We start from the raw sequence: 23196 nt of genomic DNA on the forward strand, positions 1-23196 counted from the left end.
GAAACCACCTCGGTGAATCGCCTCTGAACTTTTCCCAACGCAATTTCATCTTTTTGAAAACCAGGTGACCAGCTCTGTGCACAGTAATCCATATGTGGCCTGATCAAAGCCTTATACGAAGGAACCATAACATCCTTACTTCTACAAGTCAATGTCCTCCGCATCATTCCCATTATCCGCTGTGTTGTCTTCACTATTTTAGTAAGATGTCCCCGAAAGTTTAGGTCCTTGTCTATAATCACTCCCAGATCTCTCATTTCTTCTGTCTTTTCCAAGATATTTGCACCGATTGTGTACTTTACATCCCATCTCTGCTTCCCAAATTTCAAAACCTTACACTTTGAAACACTGAATTGACATTTACCCATTCAGCCAGTGTATTCAAGTCCTCTTGCAAAGCTACAGCATCCACTCTACTCCTGATAGCTCTCCCCAACTTTGCATCACCTGCAAACAACTGCACATCACCATTCAGACCTCTCGAGATATCATTTCCATACAAATTAAACAGCAATGGACCCAAAACAGACCCTTGGGGTACACCACTAGTAACTTTCCTCTTCTGGGATATCGCTTCTCCATAGACAACTCCACAGACAGCCAATCTCCAATCCAGCGAACTAATCTACTGTTCAGTCCCATTTGTTCCAATTTAATTACCAGCTTGTCATGTGGCAATTTATCAAACGCCTTTGCAAAAATCTAAATATACCACTGTATATGCAACACCCTTATCCAACGCATTTATCACTTTATTATAAAAAGTAAGCAGGTTGCTAAAGCACGATCTTCCTTTAGTAAATCCATGCTGGCCACCAAAGTTTTTAATATGCATAGTGCATAAATTTAATGTGTATAAAATCAGCTATTTTTTACTTGAATATCTGAAACCTGGTATGTTCACAGCTATCAATCGTACCTGCACCAACAATTCTATGCTAATTATAACAATTCTTCTCTTTTAGGGCAATACCATAGCATGGGTTTTTATGTTCACAAAGATGATCGAATTTCTTGATACGGTGAGTATGGAAGTATTTGATCTACGAACTTTTTTTAATAGATTAATAAAAGCTATTTTAAAACCATGAACTGTAGCAGGGAATACATTATTATTGTATACACAAAACGTGACTTTGATTAGAATTTTTCTATAGAAAAATTGCCGAGTCATTTGAATATAATAATTTATATCCAATAATAACAAACAGGGAAAGATATATTTCAATCTTTGGTTATCTCTTTACATAAATTAAATATAGACTGGAAATAGATGAGTTTGACCACAGATGGCGCTCCGTAAATGGTAGCCAGTGATTTAGGTGTAGTGTGTCCAGATTAAAATCAAAATTGCAGGCTATAAATAAAGATCTACGCTGTACATTATACATCGCGAAGTGCTATGTAGTAGAAGAACTAAATTATATTCTTTACAGTATACTTTGACTTAATATTTTGGATAAAAAAGTATAAATGAATTTTAAAATCAAAAGAAAAAAGTGTGTCAACTATCCCTGCTATCTCCTAATGTTCAAGGACCAACAATGGCAAAATCTCATAGTTAGTTTCCTTTTAGGTGTTCTTCATTTTAAGGAAAAAGTTCACTCATATCACTCACTTGCATGTTATCCATCACGTGGGCACATTCCTAATAACGTGGCTTATCGTTAAGTATGCACCAGGTAAGTGGACTTTATTAAGACATATTTTTCTTATAATTTGATACCGCTTTAACATTAGATATTTCAGTAAAGTTGTTATTCATGGATAATCTACTTGTTTATACTTTTTTATAAATCGCATTTCAGACAGCAAAACATTGATCTAATACTAAGTTATATTTCCGTTACAGTAATAAATATGCCCTGATCATCAGGGCATATTTATTACTGTAATGCCCAGACCGGTTTCGACCTTTAACGAGGTAAAAGTGCAGGGTTTACCTCTCCAAAAACTCTGATTGTTGTACAAGATCACTTTAAATCTCACTGAGTGATCTAAAGGATCACCATTAAACTCATCACCCCCGACCTGGATGACTCGGAGACGGGAAACTCAGCGGTGGCTCCACTCAATGACAGACAAAAACCAGCTACCGAGCAGAACCTCTCTACTCCCCAGGAAGCAAGCAACCCCAAAGATGAACCACTATATAAGTAAAGGATCTTCTCCAAAAACTAGGTGATCCTTCAAATCACTCTAGACTTAACGAATTACCAAAGGATCATTTAACTCATTACTGATGGTTCCACTCAGTGACAGGCTCACCCTACCACCGAGCAGAACCCCTCTCACTGAACGATCCCAAAGCATCAACACCAAACTCATCACCTTCGACATGGACGACTCAGGACAGGAAATTCAGCTGTGGCTTCACTTAGCAACCAAAAGTCCGCCACTTAGCAGAATCTCTCCACTCCCAAAGAAGCAAGCAAGTCCAAATATGAACACTACTGTTCAAGTTCGGAAATTCTCCAAAAACTTGGGCAATCCTTCAGATCACCAATCAATGAGTGACCCAAAGGATTATTTAACTCAGCAGTGACAGGCTCACCCTACCACCTGACAGAATCGCTCTCACTGAGCGACCCCAAAGAATCGCCACCAAACTCATCACTCCCGACCTGGATACCATACCTCCAGGACACGAAACTCAGCAATAGGCAGAAACCCATTACCTCTATGCTCCCCAGGAAGTAAGCAAACCCAAAGACAGTTTAAGTGCGGGAACACTCCAAAAAAACGGCGATCCCTCAGATCTCACACCGTGCAATAAAATTCGACTAACATCTAAAATAATTTACAGACATCCGTGCCATAATGGAGGTTGAAAACCACAAATTGGTAGGTTGGAAAGAGATGCTGTTTACCTATCCAACAACGATGACGTATTTACTTAAAGGGTCCCAGTTATGATACGTCACACGCATGACTGATGATGAGCATACATAATGTATATTCATGTTTAATCTATTTATATAGACTTGAATAAGTCTATGTTCATTCCAATACCTTACTCCAAGATTTCTAAAAGAAGGATTTTTTTTGAGCAACGAAGATGCTGAAAATTATAAACTAAATCGACCTAAAAAAAGGTCATTTACAAAAGTGCATTTTCACCTAGGATTCTTTCCAAAATTTTATGCAGTGAGGGAAAAATAGATGAATTGTTTCACTGGGATATAGTTACCATGATTGTCCTAGAGGGCCCGTTCACTAGAATATCATGGCAATTTTAGAAGCACATTTTAAATTCGTGCATATTTAGTTTTTATTTTACAATAGGCAAGAAAAATTCAACTTGAGTTTCATTTTTTTTATAAATTAAATTGAAAAAAACGAAAATAAAAATATATATTTTTTTAAATCTCAGTTAATTTTAGAAAACACGACTTTTTAAATTATCGTTGATTTTTTTTTTTTTTTTTTTTTTGGCATACTTGTATCAAATATCCCTGAAGTGCCAGAATAGCAAACACGTTCCATTTTTGAGATAAATTACAGAATCCACCTATTTTGACTCCACGTACAAAGTCCTTGTTGATCAGTAAGCATTAGTGTAATAAAAAATGGTTACTATATTTTTATATATGAATGACCCTGCTTTTGCTGGGCATGGGGTAAGTTCCTCGATTGCCTCGCCCTAATTACAACTCTGATTGGAAATGTCATTGCCAATTAAACTAGGACATTTATATTATTTTGAGCCTGCCATTACATCTGTAATACGTAAAGCCGATCAGTGAGATCTTACGTATTGCATTTGCTAAACCATTTCAGTATTTATTGTTTTTTTAAGTTCACAGTCGATCTCGCAGATCTCCTAAAAATTTGTTTACGGTTAGGTTTGTGTAATTTACGGTTTGTATAATTTTAGTATTATTTGGATTTAAGATGAGTCCAAATAATTTTAGTATTATTTGGACTCATCACTTCATCAACTTCACTTCCTAATAGAGTAATTCTTCTAAGACTAGATTCTCATGAGGGGATGTCCTGAGTGGCAAGCTGTCAATTATTCGAAATGCACTAAATCATAAGTTCTCGTGTAAAATAATAATTTACTTTAGTTGGATATGCATCGTTGACTTGCGTTGTTAATTCCAGGTGGCAGCAGTGGAATCATGGGACTTTTGAACACTTTCGTTCATTCAGTTATGTATACTTATTACGCATTAGCAGCAGTTGGACCAAGTATGCAAAAATATCTTTGGTGGAAGAAGCACCTTACTAAGCTTCAAATGGTAAGTAATAAATAAATGTGATTACGTTAAACTAAAAGATAATTCAGACATTTGTTTCATTAGAAGCCGAGTTATAGTGCCAAGAGTGGCAGTGTGTTTTGACGAACGGTCGGTCGTCACGATATTCATGCCGTACGCGACGAATTCTCGCTATCAATCGTTTCAAAACTTCGAGATAAAACTCACCATTGACCGTTTGGCCAGGCGGAACGAATTCTTTTTGGATAATGCCCTTGGAATTGCAGAAACAAATCAGCAGTGTCTTCACTTTTGACTTCTCCAAGCGACTTTTTTCCGGATGTCCCTCTTCTGGTGGTCTCCACTTAGCACTCTGGCGCTTTGTTTCGGGCTCATACTCAAAATACCGTGTTTCTTCACCAGTAACGATCGTTTCAAGGAAGTCTGAGTCCTTACGAGCGGTTTTAATGAGGTCCTTGCAGTGTTCAACTCGATACATATTTTTGGTCGTCGGTCAACTTGTGGGGAATAAATCGCGAATTCATTTTACGAAGACCCAAACTCTCGGTCAAAATGTTGTGCACAGTTGATTTTGGAATCCCCGATTCATCTTCAATCAATCTCACGGGCGATTTCGGGTTTTCTTTGATGAAATCGCGCACTTTTTGGACGTTAACTTCGCTCAGTCCAGTTTTTGGACGGCCCGGCTTTTCGTCGTCCCCAAGCGTCTCACGACCACTTTGAAATCGCTTAAACCACTCGTAAACTTGAGTACGGGATACTCATTCATCGCCGCATGCTTTCTGAAGCATTTGATGCGTTTCGGTAAAACTGTTAAACCAGGTTTAACACAAAAGTCAATCGCAGATCTCTGTTTGAAACTCATTTTCCGACCGTTCGTCAAAACACACTGTCACACTTGGCACTATAACTCGGCTTCTAATGAAACAAATGTCATAAACAGTTGACACAACACTAATGAGAGTTGCGGCTTTCGACAACAAAAAAGATACAACAGGTGGCGCTACTAGTTTCTTCTTTTTTCGAAAAGTTCGTTTTCTTTTTGGACAGAGCGTGTATTTTTGTTTTTATGTAATAATTTTGTTTTGTTTTCTATATATATTCAATTCATCGATTTCTTGAAATTCTTCTACTGAGTGTCATCAATAAATCACTCGTAGGTGATTTAGCTGTTTTCTATTTCTTTATTCGTCATTCTAAATTTTTAAATATTTCTTCTAAGGCTATCATGGACAGTTTCGATGATACTGTGTTTCCTTGTCTAGTTCGGTTCTACTGGAATTTCATATTTGTGTCTAAATTTAAAGATGCAGTTGCATATATATACGTATAGTATTTGACAAAAGTATTTGGACACGCAGTTGTTGTCAAAAAATGCGTTTTAATTACATTTCTATTAAAGAGTGGACCCACCTTTGGCCTGAATGAACATCTACCCTTCGAGGTATGCTCTCAACCAATTTCTGATACGTCACAAGAATATTCTTCCATTCCTCTCGCCAAAATTGTTTGACGGAGTTGAGGTCTGAACTCTTATGTTGAAAGTTCAACAGTTCAACGTTGTTTGGTGGAAACCAGACTCGGACGCAGTGCAGTTGGCATTGTATATTGGTGTGCTGAAACATGCAAAGGTCAGTGCCAAAGTACATCCACAGCGTAAGAGCATGAAATCCTCCAGGGTGTCCGGGCAGCGATCAGATATTATGGTTTTGGACACGTCGAATATTCAGAAATATTTCATGAGCTGGCCAATTTCATGCTACACATATGGTAGGTTACCTGAACGGCTTTTACATAATGTTTCCTTAAGTTTCAGACTGACTTCTATATTATATGGGCTCGTATTACCAGATCACCACTGCGTTAATACAAGTCCACATCTTGGACATGCAAGTATACAATTTGAGTGAAGAGGTTTTTTCTTTCTTTAATGTTTAATGTAAAAATTAATGCAGAGTTAGCAGAGCATTTCGTGAATAATAGCAGAAATGTCCTATTATTATTAATATTACGCAAATTGTCCCTATAGATATTCAGGCTTATTTCAGAATCTACTGCATTTGTTTTAGTAAAATTTGGTTTTAGAATTTCGTAAAAATTTTATCTATTCTCTTCTGATTGTCTCTATAATCAGTTGAAAATTATCCCTAAACGAAAATATATTTTTTTTATCTTTTCTTCCAGACCCAGTTATTTCTAATGTGCATCTACTACACCCAGATAGCTGTGATACAGGACTGTGGCTACCCATTAATCTTCTCAGTCATCAATGCTTCAGCTAGTGGTCTGTTTTTGGCACTGTTCGTGAATTTTTATATCCAAGCGTACCTGAAAGGTAGTCGCATATCCCGTACAACACACTCTGTCGTAACAGCATGCAGTGGAGACTACACGGAAGCAATGCCAGAATCAGCTTCGCCAGAAAAGCCCATTTATGCAAATGGTAACGTGAGCAGAAACGGCTACGTCACGCATAGAAAAGGAGCTTCTACTATCCAATCAAAACAATCAACATAATTTTCATCCAGTGTTGATCACATGACTAAAACTTCAAAAACTGTCAGTATTTACTGAAATCTATTGATCCAATCGGAATTTGTTATTTAAATTCCCCTTTTTTGGGCTTCCTTTATTGGTTTTTCTAAAAGTTGGTATCACCCACTCGAGTGTTTATAATTTTAATACTCAGGTATCACGTAAATGTCAGATGACTTTAGGTTTTGGGCTCAACTATTTGTTATTATTTTTTTAAGAAGACAAGGGGGGGTTCTGAAGAGTAACAACAATTCACGTAGACCCCCCCCTCTATGAAAGAAGTAAAGAATACAATCAAAGAAGTTCCTTGACTTTTACAAAGAAAAGTGCAAAATAAGAAGAAAAGTTCCACAAGACAGGCTCTTCATATAAAGAACAGTGACATCGATGTCCACTTGAAAATGATAACAAGGAAAAATCAAAAATAAATGTACTATAAAATACCATACTAATGAATAATTATTTTTATGTATTCAAGTCTTTATGTAATGTATGAATTATGTATTATGTATTGGATAATAAATTTAATTATACATATTTCTCAAACAATAAAAATAAAAAATAAGTTGTAAGCAAGTTTATTTCCCAAACTTGAAATCCACCATTTGTGTATTTCATAAATGCAGTGGTGTAGTTAGAGTTTTTGCCGCTAGGGGCGGTCCCTGAGTTTGCCGTCCTCTCAATACACATCAAAAATATTACAAAAAATCCAAACGACGTATATGGAAATAAATTAAAACATTGTTTATTTTTGAAGTAAAACTTTAATTTCAGCATTCTAAAATGTTGACTGTAAAAAAGAGAGAACCTTCATAAATTGATTTGGGAATATGTGACACAGAATTCATATCTAAAACGTCTGGAATTCATTAATATTTCATGTGTGTGTGTGTTCTGATGTGTGGTATGTTTATTCTTACTAGTCTGCTCTTTACGTTACGATTCTTTGCATTTATATTATTGTTTATTGACTATGTGAATGCAGAAAAGCTATACATACGTTCTAAAGCCTTTGACCGGATCTGGCACAAAGACTTACTAAGCAAACTTCCATTATTTGGACTGTTTCAGGACTTCTTCAGATGGATTGCCAGCTTCCTGTCTGGACGCACACTATGTGTAATGGTAGATGGCTCCCTATCCTCCCACTATCCAGCTAATGCTGGAATCCCACAAGGTTCAGTTCTCTCACCGACCCTCTTCCTTCTTTACATCAATGACCTACTTCAGTTGACCTCCAACCCAGTACACAGTTTTGCAGATGACAGCACGTTGCACTCCTCCCTTTCATTTGATTTGATAAACCTTACTCTACACAACTGACTTCAATCCACAGAACATCAACCACAACTTCCCTTAACGCAGACCTCCAAAACATTCTCCGATGGGGCTCAAACAACTTCGTCAACTTCAAGGCTAGTAAAACCCAGTTCTGTCTTATTTCCCACAAAAAAAGAACCATTTTTCCCTATTATTTTTGATAACAAGATGAAATTCTCCCCTCGGAATTACCATGACATCAGGCCTCTCCTGGCATAAACACATCACAACCATTGCATCCTCAGCTCCTAAAAAAACTAGGCTTTCTTGTTCGCTCAAGACGTTACTTCACTTCAAAACATCTGTTAACTTATACAAATCACAAATCCACCCAGGTATCGAATACTGTTCTCACATTTGGAGTGGGGCTCCCAAAAGATCCCTCAAATTGCTTGACTGAATACAGAGGAGAGCAATGACACTGATAAATGAACCATCTCTTACCGACTCACTCCCCCCACTTTCACATAGACGTTTAGTCTCTACAATTTATATATTCTACAAATATTTCCATGAAAAATGCACATCTGAAACAACATCAATAATTCTCCCACTCTGTACTAAACCCATTGTAAATACGTACAGCTGATACCCAACATCCCTTCACAGTACACCTTGAAACCCACAGAATAAGTTTCTTTTCCTCCTCCATCCCTGCTACTGCTGTACTGTGGAACGGCCTTCCCCCCCCGAGGTATTTGAATGTTAACAAGTTCTTCCTTTCTCATCCGACTGCCCATACACGGTACTAAAGTACTGAAAGATTTTTTGTTATATCTTCTGTATGCATGTGCTGTCAGCTCAAAAAAAAAAAAAGAGAGAAAGCACTTGAATTATGAAATTATATTTGAATGTTTCTTAAACACTGGAGTAGTTATAAATGTTACAAAGTAGTAAGCAATTGTTTTACAAGTGAAGGAAGCATTTCACACTTCACAAATTCTGAAATGTTAACGGAACACCTTGATTAGAGTCAAGTATCATCAGTCTCGTATTCAATGTAAAGCAAAGCGCATACTATAGTCCCAGCAAGCTGTATCGCACCGCAAAAATGCGACAGCGCACACTACAGGTGTGCCCGGCCGCATCACCTCGCATTGACCTTGCTTATGACCGCACGTTTCCTACAATGGATACCTCCGTAATTCACTTGCGCTCGGAGGTGTCGACAACAGCGGGCGGCTACGTCAAGGCTAGCGCGAGCTGGCCTTAATATAGTACGCCCACAGATTCGAGACCCTTCGACACTTCTGCGCATGTCAACAGGAGGAAAATCCATTCCGATAATAGGGTAATCAGTCCGTATTGTGGGATGAGTTGTTTAGGAAAATTAACTTCTTTTATGATCATTATATTTAACTATATTGCTTGTATAACAGTTGGAAAATTTTACGTATAAAGCACGTCATTTCACGTGTTGGCGACCAATTCGTACGTCCTTCATTTCTTTCTCCCCTTCAGCATGAATCGACTATTCTTGGCAAGACGCCAAGCAGAGATCTACAAACGGTGGGCGAACACAATCCACTCGCAAAGTGAGGAGCGTCTCATTTTCAAACATGTTTGAACTTGTCGCAGCATTTAAAACCATTCCAGGCTCATATTAATTGTCATAATTTTTCGCGGAACACAGTTTGGGAAACCCTGGGTTAGATCCATGGGAGCATCATGTTGCTAAAAGCATCATGAAAATCGGATTTTCATGCATTTCAAAATGAATCAAACAAGCAAGAAATTATGTAGTGGACGTTCAAATAAAAATACTAATTATTTTATATTTATTAAATAAATTAAACGATTATAAAGGTAAAATAGAAAGCTTAGTCTGGAAGCAGGCAACAGTTTTTTTTTAACAATATCAGTGATTTCAATTTTGCTGACATTCTCTTCGTGGCTTATAGTTAATCATAGAGTCAAGGCCATTGCTGCAATCATTAGACATTTTATCGCGTACTTGAGTAAACGAACACGTAATTTATTAAGGCCAACGATAGTGAAAGTAGCCATTAACTTTTTTTATCATAAAATTAAATTGCTACTTTTATACAACCTATTAAGTTTCCAATAACTTACTATATTCAAGGCAAAACAAACAGGACGTTGGACCTTGAAAAATAGAACGAGTTCAGATATTTTACTATACCTTGACAAATTCACGTAATCGTGAATTTCTTCACAACTTCGTAATTGAAATTTTATTTAATATTCTTCAAGAACTTCTGCTTCAAAATTTTGCCATAAATAAATTACGAAATAAATATAAGACACCAGCGCATAACTCATGCAATCAAACATCTAATTTTCCTGTTAATGCTTCGTATCTGACCTTGAAAAAATATATTCTTCATAAACGTTTTTTTTTTTTTTATTTGAAACAAGGAGGAATTTGAATAACACGATCTGAAATTCTGTATTCACATTAGATGGCGTGGTAAGCAAGAGACAAATACAGTTGTTGAGGGCATCGATGTATGTCAATCAACTGAATGCTTTGAATGCCACTTCAAGTGCAAATATTCATCGAAAACGTAATTAAATCTCACCAGATATCATCTTTTTTGAATGGCCCTGTTACAAACTAAAAGTATTAATTAAAATTCGAAAATATGCACCCGTAATTATCTAGATTAACACGCTAATAATTTGTACTGATTTCTACATAGCAAATTAGTGAAACCACCTAAATCACAAATAAAGTATTAACCTATTTTACGAATAATTAATTTCCTCAACCTGGAAATAATTACAGGTTACCGATCTTTCTGCTTAACCAGCAAATTTTGGGAAATGCAGGGCGGCCATAAAATAACGTCCCCTCTTTGGAGGCATCTGTAGCTAAAACCAATAAACGGAATGAGACCAAATTTTATATTGAGACTTTTGAAGGCACGGGAAGATGATTTCCGCGAAAAAAATAATTAGTACCAAAAGTCGCCGATAGGGGAAATTTTGGCTCTGGTGAAGCCGAAAGCAAGCGGATAATTACATTAAAGGCAGATAAAATGGAATTCTAACATTTCGACGGTGTAAGCGACAGCCGCGTCATTCATTCCAGCTGGATATGTGGCACGTTACAATGATAATAATAATAATAATAATTAAACTGAAACAACTTACGAGAGACACAGAAATTAATGTAGTGATTGAACTCACAGGAAATAATGTTTTATTCATCAGAATCAGGGTCCCCTGGACCACATACACGACTTTCAATGTGCTGACTTTTCTTGTGTACAACAAATTGCATCCAGTGTGCGACATGCTCTACAGTTGAGCATAAGGAGTCGGATTGGATGTTCATAACAGCCCATTTTATGTTCTTTTTCAAGACATGCAAGTTGGGAACGCCACCAACATACACAACGGATTTTAAATAAGTAAAATTAAGTAAAAAAGTGAAATTTGCATAATCCTTTTTACCTGCGTTTACTGCAAATATTTGACTGCTTTCGGCTCCGCAAGCGCCAAAATCCCCCCTATCGGCGACTTTTGGTACTAAATCTTTTTTTCGCGGAATTCATCTCCCCATGCCTTAGAAAGTCTCAATATAAAATGTGGTCTCATTCCGTGTATTAGTTTTAGCTACACCTACCTCCAAAGAAGGAAAGTTAATTTATGGCCACCCTGTATTATGAATACAAAATTTCAATAAAATTCTTAAAGGCAAACTGGCCACCCCTCCTTTCTCCTTAGCTGACCTTTGGAATTTGGTGACAGTCGGTCGTAATCCTTAGCATAAACAGCCGAGCCAAAGGCTGTCCATGATGTTAATGCCATCGGCGACGAGAACACAACCGACAACTAGCGCCATCTCCGAAACCATACGAGTTCTACAGTCAATTCTAAGTTGTGGGGTTAAAAGGCTTACTTGACTGCGTCAAAGATCTGGCGGCTATACAGGCGCTCATTATTAAATTTTTATTCAAATAATTTGTTTTATCCATAAAATAAATAATTCTATCACCTTTCCTCCTAAGACAGACATGAACTACCAACAGTCAACTATGGGTTCTGTGAGAAAACCCATGGTACATGATTTATCATGTGATTTATATCAGGAATAATTTCTTCAATAGCTGGAGCACGACCCGGTTAACTGAATTGATTACGTCTCAATAGCAGCAGCAACTCAATGGACTTGTGATATAAATGCATGGAATAGCTAGAATGCTGAGGTTGTTAACCCAATGAGCAACAATGCCTAAGTAACCGCTATGGCCACTCAGTGTAGCTGTGTACACTCGCGTACAATAGTCCCCTGCGGCTAGAATAAAATTTGATGGAATTCCGTTTTAGATTCAAATATTTGATAAAAAAATGGGACAATTTTTTAAGATTAAATTGCTTGAAAAATGATCTCAAGGCATTCACTATACATTGGGTACAAACTGCTTACGCAGTGAATAAAGAAATGTTTGTGTGTTGTTATTATTAGTATGATGCACAACCTATTGGAGTCCAAGATTTATCGTGGTAGTGGGAAGCAATATAACAAGCATATTTGTGTAATATTATTCGGTGGCACTCTGTTTACTTAGGTAAACAGATTGCCACACTTATGCACACATGATGATAATGTAATTCGGCTCCAGGTAAGTGCGTAACTCATCTCGAAGATAATTTCCTTACACCAATTAGGTGTGAAACGCACAATACAGAAGCACTTCAGTAAATTAGGAAGTCCTGTGATGAGTCCTCCATTCAAGTTCAAGTGTGCTTGCTGAATAAATAAATGACAGGGAAGTATTTAAACACAAGAAGCAAATTGGAATTCTAAACACACTTCATTCCAGTCACGTGATGTTCCTCTAGATCTTGACATCATTTCAGTAACGAGCCGCTTTAGGTTGGAGTGCCTTAATGGTGTCATGTCAATGGCTAGCTAACCTTTCCGAGCCGTTCGTTATTCTAGCACGGAGACTGTTGGCGTCTTCAGGGCACTTACATATAGGCTGAAACAATCTCACAATTATGTGTAACTATAAAACTGACACGAATAACTGTAAAAAACTGACTAGAATGATTACAAATAAAATAGTATCGAACGTGCGTGAAACACGTATCGCGTGTACAAGATTAGCTAGCTGTTGCTGAGGAACTTTCTGTAGTTTGTATTAAAGTTCGTTTCTTTTGTTTTTAAAGATTTGATTAGGGTTTTCCATATCACTGGGAGTATTAGGATCGATTTCTGTTAAGGTTGACAGTAGAACGGGCGACTGTGGCTGCTTCTTTGAAAATTCTTGAATGGTAGTTTTCTTCTATGTAAGGGGAACAGCTTTTGTCCCACTCGATGACACGGTTAGTTGTAGAGAAAATGAGACGATAGGTCAGAAATGTCCTGTCTGTTGTTTTTGACATAGTCAATGTGCTCTTTTTGCCTGATTTCAAGGCTTCTCGAAGTCTGTCCGATGTAACTTGAGCCACATGAGCATGGAATATTATAAACTCCAGCATATTTGTAGAAAGGATGGTTGTCTTTTGGAGATCTTAGTAGTTTACTAATAGATTCTATTGGTTTGAATGTTACTCTTATTTTGTGTTGTTTGAGGAGGTGGCGAGCTTGTAGGAGATGCCATTTACAAAGGGAATTGCAATAGTTTTTATATATTGAATATCTTCTTGTTCTCTTTGTGGTGGTTCAGAGAAAAGAACTTTATTGACTAGTCTTCTTGGATAGCCATTCAGGTACAGATTATTGGAAATTAATGTTAACTCATCTTGAAGGGTCTCGTTGTCTGTTGTGATGCGAATCGCTCTCTTCTTTAACATGTGTACAATGCTGAGTTTATGTGAGATGTGGTGAGAGGAGTTGAAATGTAGGTAGCGGCCTGTATTGGTCGGTTTTCTGTACACCGATAGATTTATACTGCCATCAATTTGTTTTTTGATTAAGATGTCTAAAAACGGTAGTTGTTTTTCTCTTTCAAGTTCCGGAGTAAATTTAATAGAATGATGGAAGGAGTTGATCTTTTTAAGAAAATCATATAGGTCATCTTTGTTGTTTTTCCACACGATGAAAATATCGTGCACATATCTGAACTAAATTTTAGTTTGGGGAATAATTTGGGATAGGATTTTATTTTCTAAGTTTTCCATAAAGAGGTTAGCACATGAAGGTGAGAGTGGGCTCGCCAGCCTCCTCAAACAACACAAAATAAGAGTAACATTTAAACCAATAGAATCTATTCGTAAACTACTAAGATCTCCAAAAGACAACCAATCTTTCTATAAATATGCTGGAGTTTATAAAATTCCATGCTCGTGTGGCTCAAGTTACATCGGACAGACTTCGAGAAGCCTCGAAATCAGGCAAAAAGAGCACATTGGCTATGTCAAAAACAACAGACAGGACATTTCTGACCTATCATCTCATTTCTCTACAACTAACCATATCATAGAGTGGGATAAAAGCTGTTTCCCTTACATAGAGGAAGATTACCATTCAAGAATTTTCAAAGAGGCAGCCACAGTCGCCCATTCTACTGTCAACCTTAACAGAAATCAAGGTGTAATACTCCCAGAGATATGGAAAACCCTAATCAAATCTTTAAAAACAAAAGAAATGAATTTTAATACAAACTACAGAAAGTTCCTTAGCAACAGCTAGCTAATCTTGTATTCGCGATACGTGTTTCACGCACGTTCGATACTATTTTATTTGTAATCATTCTAGTCAGTTTTTTACAGTTATTCGTGTCAGTTTTATAGTGACACATAATTATGGGATTGTTTCAGCCTATGTGTAGGTACCCTCAAAACGCCAACAGTTAAAGTTTGGGAAAACTAGTTAGTTAAGGTAATAAAATTGATCAACACTTGATCTGTAAACCAAAAATATTATTACTAATTCTGAGGATCAAAAAAATAAACCTTCATTAGGATTTAGTGCAATTACTGTTGATTCCAAGATTTTTATTTCAAGTCACCATGTTATTTGTAAATAATTTCGTGGACTGATGTTCATTGCGATCAGAAGAATTAAGCACATGACTAGATATCGCTGTGGCTCTGGTTCTACCATAGGTGATGTCTTTGCGATGTTCCTCGATACAAAGCTTGATTGATTTTTCTGTTTGTCCCTAATATGGGCAGTTACAGTCACACCAAAGACAGTACACACCTACATATTTCAAATTGTTATGTTTAGGTTTTACTGGTCGAAGCCAGGATCGAAGCTATATATACTTTTCACATCATTACTCTCCTCCATATGATGTGTAGAAGGGTTAAACAAGAGTTTAGAAATCTTCTGCTTAGGATAACCATTCTTTTAGATTGATAAAAGTAGTTTTAATTCTTTGGCGATCTCTTCTTCTCTGATGAGAGTACACGCACGAGTCCCTAAAGTTGAAATAATACCGAACTTTTGAAGTGGATAATGATGGGACTGTGAGTGAAGATATCTATTGATATGTGTAGGCTTTCTTTAGATGGAGATTTTTAGCTTTCCAAATGAATGAGTAAGTTTTACATGAAGAAAAGGAAAGGAAATGTTAACTTCTACTTCTGCTGTAAATTTTAATCTAGGATGTTAGATAAAACTTTTCGTGGATGCATCTCTTACAATATGTTTAAATATTTGCATTATTTCAGTAATAATGAGTATATGGTTCGCATTGCCAGAAGAAACATGAAAACCGGCTACTTTGTTGCAAGTGTCTTCTCGCAGACATGTGCCAAGAATTGCTATTCGAGTACACCCCCCTGTCCAAAAAGAAACCGAACTTTTCGAAAATAGAAGAAATTAGTGGCGCCACTTGTATCTTTTTGTTGTCGAAAGCGGCAACCTTCATTAGCGTTGTGTCAACTGTTTATGACATTTGTTTCATTAAAAGCCGAGTTATAGTGCCAAGAGTGACAGTGTGTTTTGACGAACGGTCAGTCGTCACGATATTCATGTCGTACGCGACTAATTCTGGCTATCAATCGCTTCAAAACTTCGAGATAAACCTCGCCATTGACCGTCTGGCCAGCCGGAACGAATTCTTTGTGGATAATGCCCTTGGAATCGTGGAAACAAATCAGCATTATCTTCACTTTTGTCTTCTCCAAGCGACTTTTTTTTGGATGCCCCTTGTCGTGACGTGTTCTCTTCATGTTCAAATCCGCCATCTTGTTATAAGTCACTTTCATAAAATAAAACACAACTAATTGCAAATTGATCACCAATCCAAGGGTAGAGAAATTTCTATTATACTGCGCCACTCTATCCTTAGATGAGTCTGTATAAAATAGCAGGATCAATTCAAAGTTAATTAGCAGTCTCCTCATTCATTCTGGCCGAAGTATTTATTTTCTACCTGGGATTCCCGCAAGATTCGAATTTTTGTGAACGTTGCAATAAAAAGGAATTCAGGCAAACACAATAATTAGATTAACAAAATGAAACATTTAATATAAGCTATATAACACATACATAAATTCTACTTCTAATTTTAAACATTAGAATCAAGTTAAACATTAGGTCAAGTCAATCACATTAGTTCAATCTTCCAAACCTTCCCATACACTTTCTCACAGTCTGAGTCACGAAGTTCCTACACTTAATTAAACATAATAGAACTTCCTATCTAATCAGTTTCCACACATTTCTCAGCCATGCTATAAGTTCAAAATTATTGCGGGCACTAATAGCTGTAAATATCTCTCAAGCAATTCTTATCTTCAACTCTCGATTACGAAGAATTTCCAAAGTTAAAGTTAGGTTAAACGTAGTGTAATTAACACTCAATTCTTCAAGCATTGAAATAATTCAATATGATAGTCCTTACCAGAAATAGTTCTAGTACATCAATTACGTTGTGAGTATACTTTTAAAATATATTTATTTCACTTAACAACACATCTATAACACTTATCCACAGTTATAACTAAAACACTATTAATCGCGCTTCAGAACTCTAGGCATCAACTGCAGGGTACTTTAATTATCCTTGTTACCACTCATTAACCAATTAGACACTGTGCGGTTCTCCTTAGGGCAAATTAGAAATAAGTCGCAATTCTAGACCAACTGGGTTTATTCAGAATTCCTCACTGAACGTTCAGCATTTTATATTATCCGATTACGGCATTAATTTCCTTTTATTATTACTGCTGACTTCACCTTCAGCTAACTATAAGATTCACTTCGTCTTTGCTCGCTTATAAATATTATCCTTTTTAACTTCTGCCCTTAAGAACTTTTCATTTACTTCCACTTCTCTAGTTTATACCCTTGATTCCTTTCACTTCAAAATTTCCGTCTCAACTCTCTTCCTTGTTACCTCTTATTTTTTTTTTATTATTCTCTCCAGTTCACGCTCTGTTCCACTCGCGCTCGTTTATTTCATGCGTTTCCATGACAACAAATAAACGTAAACATCTTCGTTAATGTTACATAAGGCTATACCACTACATTGAGTTAATAAAACACAATAAATAGAATATTAGAGCTACTTAATCAACTCTTTCATTTCGTATACAGATAACTATAATAATATTCACGTTATAATATATATATAAGTTATAATAAATTATACACATATTATTGTTTAATAAATTAATAGCTGATTAAGTTCAGAATAAATACTTATATAATAATTCTTAAATAAGGAGTAATAAATAACTTTTATACAAGTCATGATTAATATATAATAAGCAATGTTAAATGTGAATTAAAAAAAACAGAATACACAACATAGTTTCATTCACAGTTTAACACCCTCTTCTGGTGGTTTACTCTCAACACTCTGGCGCTTTTTGTGGTGATTTGAGTATGAGCCTTTCAGGCTCATACTCAAATCACCACGTTTCGTCATCAGTAACGATCGTTTCAAGGAAGTGTGAGTCCTTACGAGCGGTTTCAATGAGGTCCTTGCAGTGTTCAATTCGAAACATTTTTTGGTCGTCGATCAACTTGTGGGGAACAAATCGCGAATTCAATTTAAAGTCCCAAACTCTCAGTCAAAATGTTGTGCACAGTTGATTTTGGAGTCCCAATTGATCAAATCAATCTCACGGACGATTTCGGGTTTTCTTTGATGAAATCACGCACTTTTTAGATGTTAAATTGTGCTCAGTCCAGTTTTTGGAGGGCCCGGCTTTTCGTCGTCCTCAAGCGTCTCACGACCACTTTGAGATCGCTTAAACCACTCGCGAACTCGAGTACGGGATAAGAATTCATCACTGTATGCTTTTTGAAGCATTTGATGCGTTTCGGTAAAACGTTTACCAAGTTTAACACAAAAGTGAATCGCAGCTCTCTGTTTGAAACTCATTTTCCGACCGTTCGTCAAAACAGTGTCACTCTTGGCACTATAACTCGGCTTCTAATGAAACAAATATCAAAAACAGTTTGACACACCACTAATGAAGGTTTGTGAGACAACAGGTGGCGCCACTGGTTTCTTCAATTTTTGAAAAGTTCGGTTTATTTTTGGACAGAGGGTGTAAAACTCATCTCAAAAACCACAGACGAATGCCAACAACCGAAAAAGAAAATAATAGTGACCTAATACGAAAGAACAAATGATAAGGGAGTAAGCAAATAAAGAACTAATTAAAGCAGGAAATAATGTTTTAGTTCAAGGCTATGTTACCAGTTTGGCGAGAATACCCTATCAGAACAAGAATTACCACCCAACACTGAATAAATACCATTCGTGGCATATTTGCAAACATCGCTTTAGAAGATTTTCATAAACGCATCCTATGATGTTAGCTTTCAACAGACATTAATTAATACTGAATCACATCCATCACAGGATGCAAATTAGAATAATTAAAATTAGTTTGAAAGATTATTGGCATTATTTCCTTGTCATCTAATTACTTTATTATGTTGTATAAAAGTAACGTTTTTCATAAAAGTGTTTCTAACTACAAATAGTTTCGGAGGGGTCTCTTGCTGAATAAAAGTTATCATGATTATTATTGTTAATTATGGTTCTCTGAGTTGGTGGCAGGACTGTCGTAACCCACTAAGCCCTATGCTTAGGAACTGCAAGTTTGGAGGTCGGCAAAAACCGACATACTATATTTAAATCATAAAAAAGACAGTTTTTTATTTGACATATTTTCTTGAATTCAAGACCTGCAAAATAGTGCTTGCCTAGGAGACATATACCCTAGCAACGATCTGGATGTTGGTGTCTTTTTTAGTAGTACAAAACTGACTTCGTCAGGGTGTATAAAAGAGATACAAGACGACTTAAACTGTTAGTGAAGGAATGGACCAAATACAATTCGTATTTTTTTACAAAGTACACGAAACGCATTAATAAAAGATTGATAATATGAAAATACCACAACAATAAAAACCAACGAAAGAATCAAGAATGGATAAAAATAGATAAAATGGAGAATAGTTAACCTGAGTTAAATATATTGTGTTATATAAAAGTATGGGGAGGGGTGAAACAGCAAAATAACTTGCTCAGAAATGAATTTTTTGGGGGCGGGAGAAACAGACATGTTAGAGAGATGTATCCATTGTTTGGATACATCTCTCTAACAGAGAGATGTATCCAAACAATGAGTTTAGTATACAAGAATAGCAAGAATCATAGAAATAACAAATTTAATCTATTAAGATAAATGGTTTTTTACATAAGATAGTCTCCCAGATCTTTGAGAGAGAAAGACGGTCATTTCTATTTAAATTCGTTCGGTGTAAGATAGTTTCACAACTTTCTTTGAATAAGCGTTCATATTTATATCTGCATCTATGGAGGAGAACTGCTTTATCCCACTGGACACTATGAGTAGAGTCGATACTGTGTTGCCCCAGACCAGACGTCAGAGGTTTGTTATATTCAATATAATATTGATGTTCTTTTATTCTTTTTTCCAAAGAACGGCCAGTTTGTCCAATATAAGAGACATCGCATCCTCAAGGTATTTGGCAAACGCTAGCCAAAGCTAGAGAAGACGGTTTATCCTTTGTAGAAGGTAATAAAGAAGAAATTTTGTTGATGTTGATAGGAATATATGTTGGAATCAGTTGATACTTTTTTAGAATTCTATCGGTAGGTTCTGAGATTCCAGGAATGTACGGAATAGGAACTCTGCGGACTGTTGAAGAAACTGTAGGTGTCGGAACATAAGATCAAGTATCTCTTGGATTTGATTGGAGTTGTAATCATTTGATTCCATTAACCTTTTAATGATGGAAAGTTCTTGTAAGATTATTGGGGAAGAGCAAACTTTATGTGCTTTATGAATTAGAGATTTAAGAATGCCAAATTTTTGAGACATGTGGTGCGCAGACTTTTTTGTGAATGTATCTTCCAGTAAATGTGGGTTTTCGAAAAGACGCTTGTAGATAAGGTACCAGAAGACGTTCTAGGAGGATGTCCAAAAATGGTAAAAGTACCAGAGTTTTCTTTTTCCATAGTGAATTGGATGCGTGGGTGAAGGTTATTTATCCGTTGTAGAAAAGTGGAAAAGTTCATCTTTAGTGTGTGGCCAAACAACAAAAACATCATCGACGTAACGGTACCAAAGAGAGGATGGAAAAAAGAATAAAAGAACATCAACCTTTTACTAATTAAACCTTTTACTAATTAAAGATATCATTGTGGTTTTTACTTGTTTCTTTATATTAATTAATTTACTATGCCACAGATTTACTAATACAAATTTATTTAAATTAGCTCAAATACAGTTCAAGACAATTTAAGTAAAGCTTTACCAAATGACTACTAGATGGCACCACTTGACGGGAACTTCATTGCGTCGACTATCTTAATGCGATTCATTAAGAACAGTGACATAACTATCATAACTAAAACTCCATAATGCAGGGCAGTGAGAGCTTATATAATAATATTTGTTGCTTTCGGTGCAATGCGATATATTGCAAATACTTACAGAAAATAGATATTGCCAATACCTATTAAAAATAAAAAAAATATATTGAAAGCAACCTGATCATGTTCGCTTTGTAAAAACGTAGGAGCTAATTTCATGCTTAAAAAAAAAAAAAAATCAGCTAACGCCTTTTTCATATATCCTCTTAAAATCCTGCTTTCTAGTTGAACATGAGTCTTGCGCTGGGCCAAGTTCCAAGGAATGGAAAGAGGACAAAATAGTTTGAATTCATAAAAGAGGTGATAAGACTAAAGCTTTGAATTATAGACCAGTCTATGTGTCTGAAGTTTTGATTAAAGTGCTGTTATATTCGGACCAAGATTCATAAATGGATTGACAACAGAAAAATACTCTTTGATGGCCAGCATGGGTTTGTTAAAGGAAGATCGTATTTTAACAATTTGCTTACTTATTATAACAAGATCACAAATGCATTGGATAAGGGGGTTGCATACACAATGGTACATTTAGATTTTGCAAAGGCTTGATAAATTGTCACATGACAAGCTGGTAATTAAATTGGAACGGATGGGCTGAACAGTAGATTAGTTCGCTGGATTTGAAATTGGCTGTCTGATAAGTATCAGTGAGTTGTCTATGGACGAGCGATACCCCAGAACATAAACATCAATTAAACATAAATATCATTAAATTAATTTGTGGTGATTTTCATTGACATATCCCATTCTGATCACCAAAATTTATAATATTATTATAAGTACTTACGAGTGAATGCCGACTTTTTCTCCTGTGTGCTGATAGTTTTCCTCTCCTTTTGTACATCCTGGAGATTGCTTTGTAGACTGATGGTGGATGACTCACTATCTGTTGCGTCACAACCACCTTCAATAAGAGATTTCTTAATACCAAAATTAAACAAAGTCCCTTGTCTCTTATTCATATTAAAATTTAAAACTGCAGGCCTATTACTTTTAAAAAATCACGGCACTACGGTTTCGAAACTTTCACCCTACAATACGAACTTGTGAAGAAAGTATTCAGTATTACTAGATTTGAGAACTGGATACAGACTACCTTGATCTTCAATTTTAATGGAAAAATTTTCTTTATACTTCCTTGCTGATTGGTCACTAACATTTGCAACACAGATGTTATTTCTTTCAGTTTTGAGAACAGAGGATACGCCGCCTATTGTTGTAATCGGCTTGCAGGCAATTTTTATGACCGGTCATAAACAGCGGCATTCCCTTTCCCAAATGTTGAAAGGTTTTGATGTGTGAAAATTAACGATAATTCATGAATACTTTCACGTTTAAAAATACTTGGTCACTAACATTTACTACACAGATGTTATTAGGTGTTCTGGGTCTGAGCTTTTCGACATATTCTCGAATATTATTCTCCTCAGAATATTTCCACTATAAAATATTTATTCATGAAAAATGCTTAGAAAACTAAAATAACAAATTCCAGGAGAACTTCTCGCGGAACACTTATTCACCTTCTGCGGAACACTAGTGTTCCGCGGAACACAGTTTGGGAAACTCTGGTATAAAGGTATGATCAGGCTACATATGGACTACTATGCACAGATAGGTTCACCTGGTTTTCAAATGGATGAGGATGTATTGGAAGGGTCCGGAGACGTTTGACTAAGACGGATTCTGGTCTGTGGAATACTGAGTATGAAGACACGTTGAAAAAAATGCAATCTGCAGAAACTGGGGGATATCACTGAGACATATAAGTTGTTAAGGGGTTATTACCAGGTTAATGTGGAGGAGTTTTTGCATAGAATGGATGAAGACAGGGAGAGAACAATAGGTTATCTCTGGAAGCTGGATAAGGAGAGTGTGAGCAAAGGGTGAGGAATAGGTTTTTTTTGAATAGAGAGAGAGAGAGAGAGAGTGATTAGAATACGTTACTCGAAAGTGTGGTGGGTGTACAGACGGTGAGCATATGGGACCTCCTGCGATAACTCCTTTGACTCCATGGAGGTTTTATAATAATAATAATAATAATAATAATAATAATAATAATAATAATAATAATAATAATAATAATAATAATAATAATAATAATAAATTGAATTATTATTATTATCATTATTATTATTATTATCTGAGACCTCCAGGAAGTCAAGGACTCATCGATGGAGGCTGTAAATTACTCAACCCAGCTATCATACCTTCCCTTAAATTCATTTACACTAGATGCACTCACTACCCCTAAGGGCAAATTATTCCACTCACGCACTGTTCTCTGGGAGAAAAACCTAGCTCTTAACCCTTTCTTGACTGAGAAC

General features: G+C 36.2%; 1 protein-coding gene across 1 annotated transcript in view; it reads left to right on the top strand.

The window, feature by feature from the left end:
* Nucleotides 1-7334, top strand: part of LOC150092326 (uncharacterized) — a 279626-nt gene extending 272292 nt beyond the window's left edge. The window contains exons 14-17 of the mRNA XM_090414847.1: nucleotides 966-1022; nucleotides 1577-1682; nucleotides 4108-4244; nucleotides 6408-7334. Of these exons, the coding sequence (XP_090270973.1) occupies nucleotides 966-1022; nucleotides 1577-1682; nucleotides 4108-4244; nucleotides 6408-6740 (633 nt within the window). The 3' untranslated portion in view covers nucleotides 6741-7334. The remainder of the gene's footprint in view (nucleotides 1-965; nucleotides 1023-1576; nucleotides 1683-4107; nucleotides 4245-6407) is intronic.
* The last annotated feature ends 15862 nt before the right edge of the window (nucleotides 7335-23196 follow it).

Source organism: Typopeltis vanoorti, chromosome 26 (assembly GCF_054136105.1).
Source record: "Typopeltis vanoorti isolate ZY-2024b chromosome 26, IOZ_Tvanoo_1.0, whole genome shotgun sequence".
Classification (NCBI taxonomy): Eukaryota; Metazoa; Arthropoda; class Arachnida; order Uropygi; family Thelyphonidae; genus Typopeltis; species Typopeltis vanoorti.